This window comes from Theobroma cacao, chromosome 4, assembly GCF_000208745.1.
Source record: "Theobroma cacao cultivar B97-61/B2 chromosome 4, Criollo_cocoa_genome_V2, whole genome shotgun sequence".
NCBI lineage: Eukaryota > Viridiplantae > Streptophyta > Magnoliopsida > Malvales > Malvaceae > Theobroma > Theobroma cacao.
In genome coordinates, this window is record NC_030853.1 from 9,216,645 (window position 1) to 9,237,001 (window position 20,357).

The window sequence follows — 20,357 nt, forward strand, 5'->3', positions numbered from 1 at the left end:
TCCCATTGAGATGGCAGATAGGCCACGGGCATCTACCCAGAGAAGCCGAGGTAGATGTGGCAAGGCCACTAGGCCGGTGAGGTCGGATACGCCTGTTAGTAGGCAAGATGAGAGACAATCCTCAGGTGATGTAGATAGACACCCAACTAGGGGTACTACTATTGAGGATTTGGCGGCAGGCCTACAGAGAGTTAACCGGGTTGTAAAGATGATGGCAACCCGTATGGAGGATATACAGAGGGTAGTAGAGGGGAGACCTACAGTACAAGAATCTCCTAGCTCCCAAGGACATGTCGATCACCAATATCATGAGGTTGAGAGGGGTCACTTAGAGATTTCTCTTCCCGATTTCCTAAAGCTTAAACCTCCATCATTTTCAGGGTCTGATGCATCAGAGAAACCCTAGGTTTTCTTGAATAAGATGGAGAAGATATGTAAAGCTTTGGGATGCTCCAGTGTTCGGTCAGTTGAGTTAGCCGCTTTTCGATTAGAGGATGTGGCGCAGGAGTGGTATAGCTCTTTGTGTAGAGGTAGACTGACGGATGCAGCGCCATTGGCTTGGAGTGAGTTTAGTGCAGCCTTCTTAGATCGATTCCTACCACTCAATGTACGTAATGCTAGAGCTAGGGAGTTTGAGATTTTGGTACAAACTTCGAGTATGACGGTGTCGGAGTATGACATCAAGTTCACACAGTTGTCTCGGTATGCTCCCTATCTCGTTTCTACTGAGGAGATGAAGATTCAGAGGTTTATGGATAGGTTAGTATAGCCACTGTTTAGGGCTGTGGCATCTCGAGATTTCACTACCTATTCTACAGCAGTAGATTGTGCTCAGCGCATTGAGATGAGGACCATTGAGAGTAGGGCTGCGAGGGATAGAGCAAAGAGGGCCAGGACAAAGGGTTATCAGGGCCGTAGAGATTTCAGCAGTGGTGGTTCATCTTCTAGCCGTCAGGATCCACAAAGGGATTCACGATTATCCCAACAGATGAGTGACCTGCCTAATGCTAGTGTTGGGATGGGACAGAGAACTTTCAATGCTAGAAGGCAACAAGATTCGAGACAGAGTAGTCAAGTTATCCACCCTTGTAATATCTGTGGGAAGAGACATAGTGGACGATGCTTACGTACTACGGCAGTTTGTTATGGGTGTGGCCAACCCGGGTACATTAGGAGGAATTGTCCAATGGCTCATCAATCACAAGACTCGGCATGTGGTTCCACCCAGCCAGCTTTGTCTGCTCCTTCAGTTGCTACCTCATCTGGTCGAGAGGCTACTGGATCGAGAGGTAGAGGTGCTGGTACTTCCTCTCAGGGAAGGCCATATGGGTCTGGACATTAGAGTTCTGTTGATAAAGGCCAGGCAAGGGTGTTTGCTTTAACGCAGTAGGAGGCCCAGACATCCAATGCCGTGGTCTTAGGTATTCTTTCAATTTGTGATATGAATGCTCGAGTCTTATTTGATCCTAGTGCTACCCATTCTATTATCTCTCCATGTTTTGCATCTCGGTTGGGTAGAGATCGTGTTAGAAGAGAGAAACAATTAGTGGTGTCTACTCCTTTAAAAGAGATAATTGTGGCCGAATGAGAATATGAGTCTTGTGTAGTACGAGTCAAGGAAAAGGACACTTTGGTGAATTTGGTGGTGTTAGACACCTTAGACTTTGATGTGATCTTGGGGATGGATTGGTTGTCACCCTGTCATGCTAGTGTGGACTGTTATCATAAATTGGTTAGATTTGATTTCCCTGGTGAACCATCATTTAGTATTCAGGGGGATAGGAGTAGTGCTCCAACCAATTTGATATCGGTCACTTCTGCTAGAAGATTATTATGACAGGGTTGTATAGGTTACTTGGCCGTGGTAAGAGATACTAAGGCGAAGGTTGGAAATGTAAGTCAAGTGTCGGTGGTGAAGGAGTTCGTGGATGTTTTTCCCGAGGAGCTACCAGGTTTACCTCCTGAGCGGGAGATTGAATTTTGCATAGATTTAATTCCTGACACTAGACCTATATCCATACCCCCATATAGAATGGTACCGGCAGAGCTTAAAAAGCTTAAGGATCAATTAGAGGATTTATTGGATAAAGGCTTCATCCGTCCTAGTGTATCCCCATGGAGAGCATCGGTGTTATTTGTAAAGAAGAAAGATGGGTCACTTAGACTGTGCATTGATTATCGACAACTTAATAAAGTGACAGTGAAGAATAAGTATCATCTCCCAAGGAGAGATGATTTATTTGATGAACTACAAGGAGCACAATGTTTCTCTAGGATAGATCTGTGATCTGGGTACCATCAGTTGAGAATCTGAAATGAAGATATACCAAAGACCACATTTCGAACAAGATATGGGCACTATGAGTTCTTGGTGATGTCATTTGGGCTCACAAATGCTCCTGTAGCCTTTATGGATTTGATGAACTGAGTGTTCAAGCCTTATTTGGATAAGTTCATGGTGGTGTTTATTGATGACATCTTGATATATTCGAAGAGCCAAGAGAAGCATGAGCAGCATCTTAAGATAGTGCTCCAAATTTTGAGAGAACATCAATTGTATGCCAAGTTCTCCAAGTGTGAGTTTTGGCTCGAAAGTGTTGCATTCTTGGGGCATGTGGTATCTAAGGATGGGATATGAGTTTATTCAAAGAAAATTGAAGCAGTGGAAAAATGGCCAAGGCCAACATCAGTTACGAAGATTAGAAGCTTTGTGGGTTTGGCTGGCTATTATCGTCGCTTTGTGAAGGACTTCTTCAAAATAGTCGCCCCTCTGACTAAGCTGACACGTAAGGATACAAAATTTGAGTTGTTTGATGCTTGTGAGAATAGCTTTGAGAAGCTTAAGGCACGTCTCATCACAGCTTCAGTGTTAAGCCTACAGCAAGGCACGGGGGGTTATACGGTGTTTTGTGATGCATCGGGGGTTGGTTTAGGATGTGTATTAATGCAACATGGGAAGGTGATTGTGTATGCATCTAGGCAACTTAAAAGGCGTGAGCAGAATTACCCCATACACGATTTGAAAATGGTAGCAATCGTGTTTGCCTTGAAAATTTGGAGACATTATTTGTATGGTGAGACCTGCGAGATATACACGGACCACAAAAGTCTGAAGTATATATTTCAGCAGAGGGATCTTAACTTGCGGTAACGTAGATGGATGGAGTTGCTAAAGGATTATGATTGTACTATTCTTTACCATCCCGGTAAGGCCAATGTAGTGGCGGATGCCTTGAGTCGAAAATCAATGGGAAGCTTGGCACATATTTCTACTGATAAGAAGTCATTGGTTAGAGAGATCCATAGCTTGGGAGACATAGGTATGCATTTGGAAGTTGCGGAGATAGATGCATTGCTAGCACATTTTAGAGTAAGGCCTATCTTAATGGACCGAATAAAAAAAGCATAAAGTAAAGAAGAGTTTATGGCTAAGCCTTAGAGGATCCTCAGGGAAGGAAAGGAAAAGTGTTTACCAAAGGCATATATGGAGTGTTGAGGTATGGAACCAGATTTTATGTGCCTGATGGTGATGGGTTGAGGAGAGAAATATTAGAGGAAGCTCACATGGCAGCTTATGTGGTACATCTAGGGGCTACAAAGATGTATCAAGATTTGAAAGAGGTGTATTGGTGGGAAGGACTTAAGAGAGATGTAGCTAAGTTTGTCTCCAAGTGCCTGGTTTGTCAGCAGGTTAAGGCTGAGCATCAAAAGCCTGCAGGGCTACTACAGCCATTACCAGTACCCGAGTGGAAGTGGGAACATATTGCTATGGACTTTGTAACGGGTTTGCCTCGAACCAGTGGGGGATATAATTCAATTTGGATAGTAGTAGATCGATTAACAAAGTCAGCTCATTTTCTTCCGGTTAAGACTACTTACGGGGTTGCCCAATACGCTCGACTTTATGTGGATGAGATAGTACGACTGCATGGTATTCTCATTTTTATAGTATCTGACAGAGGAGCTCAGTTTACTAGTAGGTTTTGGGGAAAGTTGCAAGAAGCATTGGGCACTAAGTTGGATTTCAGCATAGCTTTTCACCCTCAGACTGATGGACAGTCTGAACAGACCATACAGACATTGGAGGATATGTTGAGAGCTTGTGTGATAGACCTTGGTGTCAAGTGGGATCAATATCTACCCTTAGTGGAGTTTGCCTACAATAATAGTTTCCAAACTAGCATCCAAATGGCACCATTTGAAGCATTATATGGTCGAAAATGTAGGTCACCCATTGGATGGCTAGAGGTGGGAGAAAGGAAACTTTTGGGGCCTAAATTGGTGCAGGATGCAACTGAGAAAATATGCATGATCCGTTAGAGGATGTTAACACACAAAGTAGACAGAAATCATACGCTGATAACCTACGGAGAGACTTGGAGTTCCGAGTATGAGATCATGTATTTTTAAAAGTTTCGCCAACTAAAAGGGTAATGAGGTTTGGCAAGAAAGGGAAGTTAAGTCCTCGGTATATAGGGCCATTCGAGATCTTAGAAAGGGTTGGAGCGGTGGCTTATCGTTTGGCATTACCACCAGACCTTTCAAATATTCATCCCGTGTTTCATGTATCCATACTTAGGAAGTACAACCCGGATCCATCACATGTAATACGGTATGAAACCATTTAGTTGCAAGATGATCTAACCTACGAGGAACAACCGATAGCTATCCTTGATAGGCAAGTTAAAAAGCTCCGTTCAAAGGATGTAGCCTCAGTGAAAGTGTTGTGACGAAATCACACTAGCGAGGAGGTAACGTGGGAAGCTAAGGATGAGATGCGGACAAAGCATCCACACCTCTTCGATATGTAAAGGTAAGCCACTCTACATTGAATTTAAATTCGGGGATCAAATTTTTATTAATGGGGGAGAATGTAAGACCTTATCAAGCTCGATTAAAAAACGGTATTGTACCGAGTGGTACAACTAAGTTAAATCGAGCCTTGAACTAGTTCAAATAGAAATTCTAAGAGAAATTTGAAAATTCAAAAACCCACAGAATGGCTTAGAATAGTGATTCGGAGTTCAAAGTCCAGTTTGGAGTCCATCAGGAAAATTGACCGATTAGGGACAAAACGGTCATTTTACCATTTGATGATAAAATGGAGATTTTTAGCCAAGATTTCATCACATTTGACCAAGAATAATTATATGAAATATAATTATGATTATTAGAGTATAAAATGATGTTTAGTAGTGAAAAATTATGATTCTCGGTATTTTTGAAGCACAAGGGCAAAATGATAATTTTGCCACTAGAGGACTAACGAGAATTTTTATAAAACGATTTTTGCCCCATTTGGTTAATATTTATCAATATTAGTGTTATTTGAGCTTGAAAAGTAGAAATAATGTGATTTCGGTACATTTCGGAGTATAGGAGTAAAATCGTAATTTTTTCACCTCGAGGGTGTATCTGTAAATTTTTTGCCCCAGCACTTGTCAAGACCAAGGGATTTTAATTGTGGTAGGATTGGATAAATACCAGAATATTTGTGGTTGAAAATTAAGAAGAAAAAGTCAAAAAGTTAAAAAAATTGGGCCAATAAGCATGTGACACGTGGCATGCTTGATTATTTTATTATTTTCTATAGAAGTCAGCCCATTAAATCCCCAATTCTCTCACCATATTTGGCCTAGGCAACTAGCAACAAGAACAAAGGAAGAACAAAGGGAAAAACAAGAAAACCTAGGTGAAAATTCAAAGAAAAAGTGAAGAAATCAAGGAAACAAGCTAAGTAAGTTAAAATTTCTTTAATTCTCCTTGATACCTAGCTTACCCATGCTTTTGTTCTTGATTTCCATGGTTGAATATTGAGTTATCATGATGAATTCAACTCTGAAAAATGGGTATGGAAGAGGAATTATTGTTGGAATAATTTAATTTTAGACTATGTTAGTGTTTAGGGATAGTTAAGCATGGTTATGAACAAAAACACAAAAGAAATATTCAATTTCTCTAGGGTTTCTTGTTGGTTGAACCATGAGGGCTGAATAGCAATGGGGGATTGTTTTTATTTCAAGGAAAATGGCTTGAAAAATGATGAATTAAGGTGAAACGGTTATGTAGAAAAAAATTCGGTGTTAGTGTACCAAATGACTGAATTTTTCTATAAGGAACTGTGAGGGTTCTAATGTTGAATTTGGCTTTATTTAAATGGTATGTGGTAAATTAAGGTATTAGAGGAGAAATAGATTAATTTTGAGGTGATTTGGACACAATCGCCAATTAATCGGGTGATCGATCGAATTTAATCGATACCGCGATTAAGCGGTAATCGAACATATTTTTGCATTTAAATATCAAGCATTAGTAATTTAAATTAGTTTATATCAATTTAGGGACAATATAGTAAATTCCTCAACTTTGTTATTTGTCAAGGTAGTGAGATGTCCAGAAAAGGCAAAGGAATTGCGCCTGAGGACTATTACTCTGAGTGCACCCGGGATCCGGATTTTTGACACTTGTGATTGGACTACCTTCAAAACTTGTTTTGGGAAATATAATGTAATTGCCACCCATTTGAATGAATTATCAAGTTTTTTTATGAAAACAAGTGTCTTGGGAACAAGCTTTTGAAAAATCATTTTATGTTGTAATATGTGATTGCTATGAATTCATTCACTATTGTATTATGATGATATATATATATATATGTGTGTGTGTGTGTGTTGTGCATGATGAATGATATTGTATATAGTGACTGTAACCGTGTGTGTGCACGAGGTGGAGAATGCACATGCCGGTGATGGTGGTGGTGTGAGAGATAGATGATGATAGTGCCCGTGTGCACGATGTGGGGGGATGTACACGATAGAACTGATTGTGCATGATGTGGGGGGATGCACATGATGGTGCCAGCTATGTGCACAATGTGGGGGGATTTACATGAGCCGGGAGTGATTATGATGATATTGATGTTTGTCTATGTAATTATGCATATCGAGATTTATGAAATGAAAGCTCATGAATGTGATATATGGTTGACATATATGTGAAATTTGACACATTGTACTTTGAGAATTTTCATGAGTTTTATGTTGATTTTGTTAGTTAAGCAGGATGGCTTTTTGTTGAGTGAGGGAAAATGTTTCTCTTGTTGCTCTGTTTTTGCTGCAGCGAAAGTCATGCTCTCTGCAGCGAGAAACTCTTGGGTTTGAGGACCTTTCACCAAAATTGGTTCTCGCTGCAACGAAAAACTTTCTGTTTCTGGGTAACAATTTCGCTACAGCAAAATTCATTCTCGCTGTAGCGAAAAACTTTTTGTTTTGTCTCCTATCTTGTCCAATTATTGCCCTATTTTTCACTTCTTTGCTACCATATCTGAGCATGGACTTCCAACATTTAGGACAAAATGAGTTAAGTTTAAAATGAGGGGTTTTTAATATGAATGGAACTAAATTGCATTGTTTTGAAACAAGTGCATCATGATTTTAAACTCTCTCTTGTTGTCGTTGCTTGTTCCCTTCCATGTTCACTCACTGGGTTTATACTCACCATTTTCAAATTCATGTTTTCAGATCACGAGGTAGCCGGTAACTAGGACGAGTTGTCCTTGTAGACTTGCGTCCATCTTTTGGTAGGTGTCTCGGCATTCGGTAGCGTATATTCATTGGAGTCACTTCGCTAGAAGTCGAGTGTTATTTTGTTTTGTATAGACGAACTTAATGTAAATTATTAGAATATATGTTGTAGACATTGTATGTAAATTTTTAAAGAGTAATGCTAGTACGAGTTCGCAATTTATATCACTATTTTGATTCAAAGTTATGAAATATAACTTAGTGATATTAGATCGAATTATAAGTAAGATAAATAATAGGCTTGCTTGGGTTTAGTGGATAACGTCCATTGGACCCTTGCGTCGATCATGGCCCGGAATTTGGGTCGTGATAAATAGAAACCTAATATTTCCAAGAAAAGAAATTTGAAGAAATTAGGAAATAAAATTTGAAAATATAAAACCATAAATTCTAAAATTCAAGAGTTAAAAATATATACCTTTTGGCTTTAAAAATAATGATCTGAAGCTGAAAGCTCAAGTGTTGATGAAGATGGAGTAGAAATGGAAAATAAAGAAAAGAAAGAGAGATTTTTTCTTTCCCACTTCTAGGGTTTGGTTGTGCTGAAAAATGGGGTTGAAAGTTGTGAGTTTGGTGCACAAAGAGGTAGGAGAAGGAAGAAGTAAGAAAAGAAAGGAAAGGAAAAGAAAAAAAAGAAAAACAAAACTTGATTGTTCATGGTGAAGAGGAAAATCACGTTGGGAGGAAGAAGAAAATGCCTTTTGGAGAGATAAGGATCAGCCATGGAAAAAGAAGAAAAGAGTCAAAGCTTCATTTGGAAGCTTTGACGAAGCTAATGGTGAAATTACTATTTAACCCTCCACGGCTTTCACCCTTTTTAATTAAGTCCTCCCATAATCTTTTAATTCCAATTTCTTTCTTTTTTTCTTCCTTAACACTTGTACCAATAAAATATCAAGTTTCTACTCCACCAACGCGTCTCCATAATATTTAAATATATACTTACCCGCTCGTGCTCTATTTAATAAAGGCACGCGAGCCCCGCTAACACTATTTTCCATCAAAATTCGTTCTTACTTCTTCTCCCCAACTTGGATTAGTCATATACTCCTCCTACATGACTACTTTCAACAATTAACAAAATATTAATATTTTAATATATTTTATTCTAAAATTTTCCCTAGCCTTCTAGGGCTTCAAAACATCTCAGTTTGTCTCGATTCACTTCCGAATCACCTTTTATCTCGCTAATTCATCCTCGATAAAAAAATTATTATTTAATTACAATTTCCTCGCGTGCGAAATATTTTATTCCAAACTATGTCTTTCACCCTTCATCACTTTTAAACACTCTAATTAACCTAAACTGGCATCCGATAAGCTTTATTAGCCAACATATCAAAGTGCGGGGTGTTACAGTCATGTGCACTCCCACACCACACACCACCATCACCGTCATGTGCTCTCCCACGCCGCACACACACAGTTATAGTTATCATTCAATATTACCTTTCAAGCATAGCAAACATAACAACATATAACAATAATCTTTGTATAATAATACATTCCACAAAGTTCATTATTTTATTGGTCATACACATGATTGCATAGTCCAACATTCAAAGAAAATAATATCAACTACTATGCCATTAGTTTAGAACATCACAAAATTTCCAATGCATCTCGCGTAACAATTCAATTGACAATTCAACATAATATTTCAAACATGAGATTCGTCACATTTCACGTTTAACAACATAGAAATATCACTCGTGAAAGGCTTGTTCCCATGCAAGATATTTAAAAGAGTGAACCAAGAATATTTAAATACTTTATTCAAACACATGCACATTTGTTCAAAACGTTTTAAATGCAAGTTCACTCACATATTTTTTTTATCAACTCCAAACCTCGACTAGTGCTCCAAGTGGAAACATGGGGTCTCGTTGGAACCTATCACACATAATTAGCATCACACGCAACCTAATTCACATGAATATAAATCCAAATGCTATTTCTATAATTAAACTTTACTAGTTCTTCCTAACTAGTTTTCAATTACCATTTGACTACTCAACCTAATACTAACTCCACCATTTTCATAACACTCCATTTATTACTTCGATTTTCCAGGACTATATTATCATTATAATTCATAACTCGACACTTAATTAATTCCCTTAGTGACATCTTACACCAACACAATGCACTTTCCTAATTTAGTCATCCACACCACTAATTAAACCATGAATTGCCATAATTATTAATCATTTCTCCCTCCAACAATCTCAACCCATCAAAACAGCCGCTAATTCCCGTTTCAAATATCAATTTACTTGTAAATTAACAAAGCCCACATTCTAGTCATTAGCCTGTCATTTATTTTCACTACTTTAGTCATACTAGTAATAAATACTCACCTTTTCACCACAATATAATTCATCCATCAACAATAAAACAACCCACAAATCTAATTATTAACCATCATTAACAAACTTAGAAATTAACCCTAACCCATTACTCACCTTGGTGAACTTGTAGTTAATTTTCTTTGGTGAGGATTAAAATGGCAAAAATTCCTTCAAGAGTTTTCAAGCTAGTTGAAGAGTGTCTCTCTCTAAAAATGTTCAGCTAGTGAGAAAAACTATAGAGGAAAAACGTTTTGAGGGTTTTTAAGGTGAAAAAGTGAAAGAGCATGAAAAATCCTATGAAAAAATGTAAAAGAACATGAAATTTGGAGTTAATCCGAGAAAGTTATGGAGGTTTCAAGGATGGCCTCCATGGAAGATGGAAAGTTTGAAATGGGGAGGAGAAATGGGAGGGAGAAGGAGAAAGTGCTGGAAGGTGCTGGAAATTGAGATATTTATACCTCGGATTAACAAAATTTTTAATTATTTACGAAAATGCCATTAACAAGTTTACTTTGTCTTCTTTTTCTTTTTTTTTTATGCAATCTTTTTACTTCTTTCATATTGAGAAAAGGTCCACAATAAATTAAAGGTNCAAACTTTTTTCTCTTTTCATATTGAGAAAAGGTCCACAATAAATTAAAGGTACTCAAGTTTATGAAAACTTAAAAATTTAGACTCGATATGTGAAATTACCATTTTCCCCCTAAGGTGAAAATCTCTCTCTTCTTTTTTTTATTTATATAAAAATAATTTATTGAGTTTTGGATATAAAATATTTGCTGAGACTCACCAAGAAGAAGACGAAAACTACCCTTGGTCCACGTCACCACTGTTACACTACTTTATGCATATATTAAAATTTAGGGTATCACATTCTCTCCCCCTTAATAAAAATCCGTCCTCGAATTTAATTAAGCTTGATTAATTTGTATCTTTCTAAAAGGTGTATGTGTTAACTCCCACCTTATCCCGACTTATTGAGTCACCTTTCCACTTATGTATTTATACGATAACTCCTTGTAGGAGCCACATCTTCAAAGCGCAATCTATCTTAGCTTGTTTTCCCATGAATAGTCTATATTGGGATTATCCTTCTTTAATGTAGGTACATAAACACCTTAAGTAGGTTTGACAGGTGCGGTAAGACCCATCTAAGACCCATCTTCCCATAACCCTCTTCTTTATCGAAAGTTGTAATCGGTCTCACATAGCATGACCCAACTTCTTTGCCTTCCAAGGCTCGTAATCAACTTTTTCTCACATAGCATGTACTCTTACGTCCACCAAAGATCAAGAATCAATATAAGATCATTTCCTCGAACATAGTTTCATTGTACACATAATGAAATCTAGATTTCCATAATATAATAAAAATATTTAATAACACACCTTATAACCATTCGTACCATTAATAATCATCTATATTGACCTTTTAATATTTCCAAAAACACCACTTACATTAATATAGTTCTGCTTCGCAACCTATGCATCATAGCAAGTTCATACGTCACAGAAATATTCCCACATGACCTATAGCTCAACTACTAGGCCCTTTAGTGCACCATTTATCATCATTCTTATCATCACATCAACACACAATCAACCTCATATGATCATAGCCCATTACTTAGCATTCCATTCTCTAGGATTTGCATGCATATCCATTCACTAACATTTTGAATTGTGTACATAAGCTTTTATCATGCCACATTTTGGCTTCATATTGTTACTAATCATATCTCAGTCGACAAGGAGTTATTACCCTACCAAGCTATTCCCACACCATTCATGGCTATCCAAATCTGGCCTCTTAATTGAACTCATATCAAATATATTTAATCAGAGTGAGACTAAACAAACTTAACCTCAAGGTGTGCATCCAAAAAAGAAATGCCCATCAAAAAATTATAAAAGATCGATCTTTCCTGGATAATAATAGATATTTCTTTCATTAGTTTTATAATTTCCTAAATCCACTAAGTGTACTAACAAAATACTATCTTTCTTTAATCATTGAACCATGCTGGCAACTGCAGGCTCATGAACAAGACTTTACCAGAGCATTTCTTAACATCAATACAATTATTGAATTTCAAACTTCACACCTTATAATGGTATAACCACAAATTGGCCTTCAAAATCAGGAAGGAACTCAATCATGCAAGTGCAAGAACTCTGTTGTGATTAAGACTTAACTTCAATAGTATCCCAACCACACACATATGATACATATAGATATATATTTAACAATATCATCATAAGTATTTATTATCGTTTACCACTTAAGTGAGCTCATGATAATGCAAGTATCAACTTTTTTTTAAGCTCTATACACTCATAACATCAATCTTTAGTTAGCTATGATTACTTACTCATTATACCACTAATCTAGAATTGAACTTACTTGAATCACACTCCTTATGCACACCTCGATATTTTATCCAATGTAACCTCAAAGTATTGAAATGGTTTTCTCCTTGGACATGCACATTGGAAGTAATTCAAGATAACTGCACAAGGCATGTAAAATCTTGCATTTATCAGTCATTTAGAAGTAATCCAGAGGTATTAAGCTTCATTAGGAACCTTGCTTGGAGCATCATGCATAAAACAAAAAAATTCTGATGAAAAGGCGCTTTAAAATTTACCTCTCGTTTAAAGTGTACTATAGGAATCGACTTTCAAGGGGAAAAGGTCGATCCTTCCATGCATAACCGATTCTTGTGGAAGACAACCTTTTAGAGAGTAACCCTCGAGAATCGGGAGGTCGATCCGCAAGCTTTAGAATGCTTTGGACTTGGAGAATTTGCACACTTTAATACTCAATCCTTTCATAACACATCTAAGCTTAGACCATCAACCCTTTGACCCAGTTCGAATGTAATAAATCTTTTCATTACCAAGATCTCACTAATCCATCATCAACAAGAAGATCAACATCCTTAATTAGCTCATGACACCATATGCCTATGTCATAGGTTGAGCTCGTAAGTTCCACATATTGTAATTTCACAATTAGTTCTCCACTATCCAAGTTTTCAAGATGTAATCATGATTACTTCCACATTCATAGATCGGATATCACACAAGGTTTTACTATTTAGAAAGGGTTATAACCACCTAACTCCTAAAAATTTCCCGACTTAGCTATATCCTAGCAATTTCAGTTATTTGAACCCTTCTATCAAGAACAAATTTACGAGCATCAATTAATAACACCATCTATGTGACACCCCATCCGTACCCTCATAGAGAAGTCAATATGACCTTATCAATGAGACAAAGGGTCAATGGGTGCTAATTTAAGTGCCAAAAAGTGGAGACGGGTGAAAAGGATATTTTAAAATAAAATATCCTACACGATAGGAAATAATAATAAAATAATATTATTTTTATTGAGGATAAATTAGTGAATTAAGAGGTGATTTGAATGTGAACAGGGGCAAAGTAAGATGTTTTGGAGCCCTACATGGCTAGTGGAGAATTTTAGAATAAAATATTATTAAAATATTAATATTGTATCTGTTATAGAAATTAATCATGAAAGTGGATTATATGACTAATCTAAATGGGGGAGAAGAAATAAGGAAGAATTTCGAAGAAAAACGACAATAATTGTGCCCGCGTGTGTTTATTAAATAGAGCTATAATGGTAAGTAAATATTTAAATATTATGGTGATACCGCGTTGAAGTACAAACTTTATGTTTTGTTTGCACACATGTAAAGGAAGAAAAATAGAAGGAAATTGGAATTAAAAGATTGTTGGGAGGACTAAATTAAAAAAAAAAAAGGGAAAAACTTGAAGGGAAAAACTTGAAGGGCAAAACAATAATTTTTCCATGAGCTTGGTCAAAGCTTCTAAAGGAAGCTTTAACTCTTTTCTTCCTTATCCATGGTTGATTCTTATCTCTATAAGATGGCATTTTTTTTCTCCATCTGCTTCCTCCCACGCCATTTTTCTATCTTCACCATAAAAATCAAGTTTTTTTTCTCTTTTCTTTTCTTTTCTTACTTTTCCATTCTTCTACCCCTTTATTCACCTAACCCACAACTTTCAACCTCATTTTTCATCCCAACTGAACCCTAGGAGAGAGAAAGGAAAAAAGAATAAAGGAAGGAAAAAAAGGAAAAAGGAAGAGAAAAGCTCGGAGGAGGCTCGACCTTGGAGGAGAAAAGAGAAAATCGAGAGGTTTTCCTCCCCATCCACACACCATTGTTGAGGTTTGAAAAGATTTTGGTGGTTTGCCTTGTGGATTTCAAGGTAAAGAACGTAGAAATTGATGTTTTGTTTGAAATCATGTAGTTTAAACCATCCATGATGTGGGGTTTTGTTTATGGTAGAAGGATCAATAAAGATCCAAGGAACCCGAGGCATGCATGTGGAAGAATCTTGGAATGCGTGGTGATTTGAGCTAAATTAAGTGGTGGGTAAGCATTTTAACCTCTAAATCACAAGTAGAAAGGAAAAATGAGATATGTATTGATTGTTTGTGCATTTGGCAGCATATAAAAGTAAATTGTGGTGCATGTGGACTTAGAAAATGCTTGATGGAAGTAAATTTATAGTTGTTGCCATATGCTAGGTTATTGGTGAGGAAATGATGGTTGAACTTGATAAATATCCTTAGAAAAGATTAATATATGTGCTAAAGTCATAAATAAGTTACCGGTCTTTATAATCTAAAGAATTACACAAGCAAAGGATAAAAGCAACTTTGGTAAAAATGTATCAAGATATAAGTTGGTTGAATAAGGATTCACGATTGAATGAAAAAGAGAAGTAGAAATGACATACACTAAAGATATTGAATTCGGATTATTGCTAAGAAGTGCAAAAAATAGATAGTGTACTGTGGTGGCATGCTGAAGGAAATAACGAGCGACCGTCAAGTAGAAATAGCTAGATATGCCTCTGAATTAATAGCAATATAGTATCCCGCTATCGTAAGGTGAGTGAACTTGCATTTAAAAGGTTTTGAGCAAATGCATATGTGCTTAATGAAATGCTAGAATATCCTTGGTTGGCTCTTTGCAAATTTATGCATGGGAACAAGCTTTTCACAAGTGATACTTCTACATTTTTAAACGTATAATGTGATGAATTACATATTTGAAATATTATGTTGAATTGCCAATTGATTTGTGGCATGCGATGTATTGTTATGCAAAGATTCTTGTTACATGTTGTTATGTGTGCCATGCATTGAAACGTAATGTTGAATGAAAATTATAACTGTGTGTATACGATGTGGGAGTGCACATGACGGTGTCGGTAGTGTGCGCTGTGGGAGAGCACACACCAATGATATATGCCATGTGCGGTATGGGAGAGCACATGGTGATGATATATGCCATGTGTGGTGTGGGAGAGCACATGATGATGATATATGCCATGTGCGGTGTGGGAGAGCACATGATGATGATATATGCCATGTGCAGTGTGGGAGTGCACATGAGGATATTAGCTATGTGCGGTGTGGGAGTGCACATGAGCTGAGTTGAGGTTGACGGGTGTATATGTGGAGTCGTGGTGACTAGTGTGGGGATGACCTTTGTGTATGTTTGAATTATCTATATATTTATATATACATAATGTATACGTGAATTTTTACAAGCATGCGCACCTGTCCTATAGAGTAAAGATTTTTGGAAAATGTAATGTGATTGAATTGTATCTTGAAAGTTGATATTCTTAAATGTTTTCAAAATGAGTTGAAAAATAGCACAACATCGAGTTTTGTTTACGATAAACAAATTGCATGGTTTCCATACAAGTGCATCGTGTTTCTAAAAAAAAAAATCTTTCGTATCTTTTGCTTGTTCCCTTCCTATGTTCACTCACTGGGTTTATACTCACATTTTTCAACTTCATGTTTAGTTTTTAGGATCAAAGGTAGTTGGATCCTAGGTTGAGGTGCTCCCTCCTATTCATCTTTCGATAGGTTCACTACGACTCTCAATGATAGCACCCACGCCCAGAGTTACTCCACTAGTTGTCAAGGGTTTGTTATATGTTTATAAGTGATGGCTTAATGTACATTGTGAGATTTGTTGTGAACTTTGTATGTACTTGGTTTTCACGATTTAAATTTTGAAGACATGGCTATTAGAAATTATGAGTTTTAGATCCTAAAGAAAAAGAAGTGATAGATGGACTACTGATGGGTTTACATAGAGAGGTTTGCTTGGGCTTGGTGGGCTATGCTTATTGGGCCCATGCGCAGGTCATGGCTCGGGGTTTTAGGCTATGACAATCTATTATCATGAATTTCTAAAAATCCTCTGGAATTGACTCCATATTTGAGGTCTTCGAATATATCATACCACCATTCGATCATTGGGTCTCACCTCCACGGAAATCGTTCCTTGTAATTTAACATAGCAAGGTCATTCCTCACAATAACACAATTATGTATGTTAGTCTGCTTATTCCAAATCAACCTTCTCAATGAAATCCTTGGTTGTCTATATTCTTTAATAGAGTTTCATTGAGGACTCAAACAATCAATGTCTTATCTTCAAAGCCACTAATAACTTTCACAATTCAATGCATGCTCAATAGCATTGCAGCTCATTGGTCCCAATGTACATTATTTGCAAATCTCCCAAGGTGTCCTTGTCCTTAATCCAAACCATGCAAAACTAACTTAGTATATTTGCACCGATTATCCTTAAGCTTTTTATGCTCATCATAACAACATCCATGTTTTCCCCATCATTCATGTTATTGACCTTATTAGCGTATATGTGGCATTTCGGCCTTTCACAATACATTCCACATATATGTTAGGGCATTCTCAATCTCATACCAAGCCTGTAGTCATGTAACCACCAATTAGGCTAAATCCCTCTATGGGATATCTCCTTCCATATGATGCATGTAAATCACAAAATGTACAACTTCAAGAACATGCCTACATGTTGATAAGGTTCATAGATTTCATGATCATGGAAACCATAATTTGCAAAACTTGCTTTCTATGTCAAGTACACAATCAGAGCATGAATTTTGACATGTGTATTCCACGTTTTGTGGTATGCCAAAACCATTCTTTGGGCATATTTCACTACTAGCAATCATACACCTTTATCATAACATTTAGTGCAACCTTGGTTAAGCAATGGTGTCCAAATAACTCTTAAGTACATAAATATGAAAGTGTACATCACTCAACGTTGAGATCTTATCGTTACTCATCAATCCTTAACAATTTATATTTGTAGGATGGACAATTCACTTACTTATTGCATCTCGCCTTTACGATCAAAAATCAAAATTTCCTAAACCTAAGATGCAGAATCTTCCTCTTAAAGTTTATCCAAAAATCAACATTTTCTAACTCCCATGCCTTTGGGGAAATCAGTTTCAAGACTAATCATTTACATCATAGGTTACATACTGAAGCAAATAAATTTTTTAAATTGATCTTTAAAGCAATTTGTATATCAAGCTCAAATATAGAACTCCATATGGCGGTTAGACTAGAATCAACATTTCTAAGTCATTTGACTTTTAGGCTACCAATTTCATAACTAGTCCTTTAATTCCTTGGCTTCATGCTAAGCATAGCAAAATTTAAGCACATCGTTAGAGCTAATTTGTCTATTAGCCTTTTACATCATCACCACACATCAATTATGATAGCTGCTGATGTTCTTCCTTGGCTAATTCATGTACTTATAACTATAAACCATAATGAGTCAAATCAAGTCTTAGGAATTCACAGCCACCTAATTAGAATGAAAACTAGCTCCATCTAAGCTGTTGTACACATATTCAATACATATATGTGTATAAAATATTTTGAAAGCCCAACACCATTTATATATGTCCATGGCAAGCCCAATAATCTATCACCATGCAAAAACAATAACTAGCCAACCTGTACAAAGTTGAACAACAAGATCGATTGACCATAGTCTCACATCCAGAAATGGCCAAGCATAGTTAACACAGTGCACTTACCTCCGTGCATATGAGTATTGGTTTACCCCTCCCTCGATACTTAAATTTATAAGCCTCAAGTGAATCACAATAATCACTATTCATTTTAGTAAATGGGCGCTCCTTATTGCCAATATCGTACGTGCTTCTTTATATTGACCTTAATAACAGTCCAATGTAATTTAATTTCTTCCCATTTATGGTCATGGGTGAAAGTTATAACTTCACCAGATTAATAAGCTATTACGAATGGATTAGTCCTACCCCACCTTCCTCCATCCTTAGTCGAAAGAGTATGTCGTTACATTAACCTTCCATTAGGGGCATTTCGCTTTAAGATCTTTCTAACAATGACTTGTGTCTCGAGTGGTAGCTCAAACCCAGACAACCACACTACCTATTACTTTTATGTCACATTAGTAAAAAGGTAGGTTACTAGGAACAAAAGTCTATATAGCCTCTTGTCTATGACTTATGCTGTAGTCACAAACCATAAACAAGACTCTACATTGACTCCGACAACTCCGTTGATTGACACAAGAATTCCTAGGACTTGACTAAACCTAGGCTCAGATACCAACTTTGTCACAGCCTAAATCCCGGGCCATGACTGACGCAAGGGCCCAATAAGTATAGTCTACTAAGCCCAAGCAAGCCTTTCTATATGAACCTGTACATTAGTCCATCTATCATCCATATTTCGTTAAGATCTATAATTCATAATATTCAAATAATAAATTCTTCAAAAACAATTCATAAAACCCAAGTATATACTCATAATGGCCTCATTAATCAAAATATACATAGATAGTTTGCCAAATAAATCTTAACAATTCACATCAAGTATACATGTACACATACAAAGACCCTTGACTACCAGTGGAGTGACTCTGGACATGGGTACTATCATTGAGTGTCATGGTAAACCTACCAAAAGATGAATATGAAGAAGCACCTCGACCTAGGATTCAACTACCTTTGAACCTAAAAACTAAAACATGAAGTTGAAAAGAATGACTATAAACCCAGTGAGTGAACATAGGAAGGGAACAAGCAAACGATATGGAAGGGTTTTTGGAAACATGATGCACTTGTGTTAAAACAATGAAATTTGTATATCATAAGCAAAATCAATGCCATGTTGTATTTTAACTCATTTTAAAACATTTAGGAATTTCAACTTTCAACATTCAGTGCAATCACATCTCATTTTCCAAACATCTCTATCCTACCGGACAGGTGCACATGCGTATAAGAATTCATGCATATATATTATGTGTATATATATATGGACGTTTTCAATCATACATCAAATACATCAAGGTCATTCCCAAACTAGTCAACATGGCTCAATGCATACAACCACCATCCTCAACTCAACTCATCTGTACTCCCACACCGCACATAGCTAATATCCTCCTGTGCACTCCCACATCGCACATGGCATATATCATCAGTGTGTGCACTCCCACACCGTACACCACCATCATCGTCATGTGCACTCCCACACCACACACCACCATCACTGTCATGTGCACTCCCACACAGCACACGCACAGTTATAGTTATCATTCAATATTACCTTTCAAGCATAACACACATAACAACATATAACAATAATCATTGCATAATAATTGTAACAACCGCTCCTCGACCGCTACCAACGTTTGAGACTTGCGAGTAAACTCGCCAAATCCTAAACAAGCCTAAGTAGAGTTACTTGTTAATTTCATCAAATGTACCTTCTTAGACATGTCGACCAGTATTAATAATGCCATCTTTTCAATGATCTAGATACACATATAAAATTACAAACTTCATTACTAGGTGATAACAAACATATATCGATAATTACCAAAAAGTTCTTAACAAATGTATATATAGTGTTCACAATACTTTGTAACGTCTAGCAATTTTTACATGACACGACCCTAGGCAGTGGAGCGACTTAGAATAAAATGCTAAGAGATGCCTTTACCTATCTGTAGTGTACCGTACGTGCCAATGATTACATGCTAGGTTGATCCCTATCTGCAAAAGGGGAAATAAAAGGGGGGTGAGTCTCATAGACTCAGCAATCATCGGCTCTGCGAGTAGGTTGTAGATGGGAAACAAGCGAACAACAAATAATTTTGAATATTAAAATGCATGATTATCAAAAACAAATTTAATTGAAAAGGAAGTTTGTGCCTTATACAAATGATGTAGTAAAATTACAGTGCAATATTTAATTTGGAAAAACGATGCCAAAAACCAGTGTAGCAATGCAGTGTTAAATCATTGAAAATATGACTTATCATCAAAATACGAATAATATAATAAAGGTATGCATGCTCCCAAAATGTGTGGCATGTAAAGAAATCAACGTGATCAGCCACATAAACCATCTCATAATCACAGAGTAAGAATTTAAAAGCTTTTGTTAAAAACCAAATGAGCTATAGAGAAATTTTGACTCTCCACCTGTAAAAGAGTC

At 36.8% G+C, this 20,357-nt stretch overlaps 1 protein-coding gene across 1 annotated transcript; it reads left to right on the plus strand.

Moving 5' to 3' along the window:
- On the plus strand, positions 422-1,342 carry LOC108661564. Its single transcript, XM_018118994.1, has 2 exons — positions 422-702; positions 781-1,342. The coding sequence occupies exons 1-2, from the start codon at positions 422-424 to the stop codon at positions 1,340-1,342; spliced, it is 843 nt and encodes a 280-aa protein (XP_017974483.1).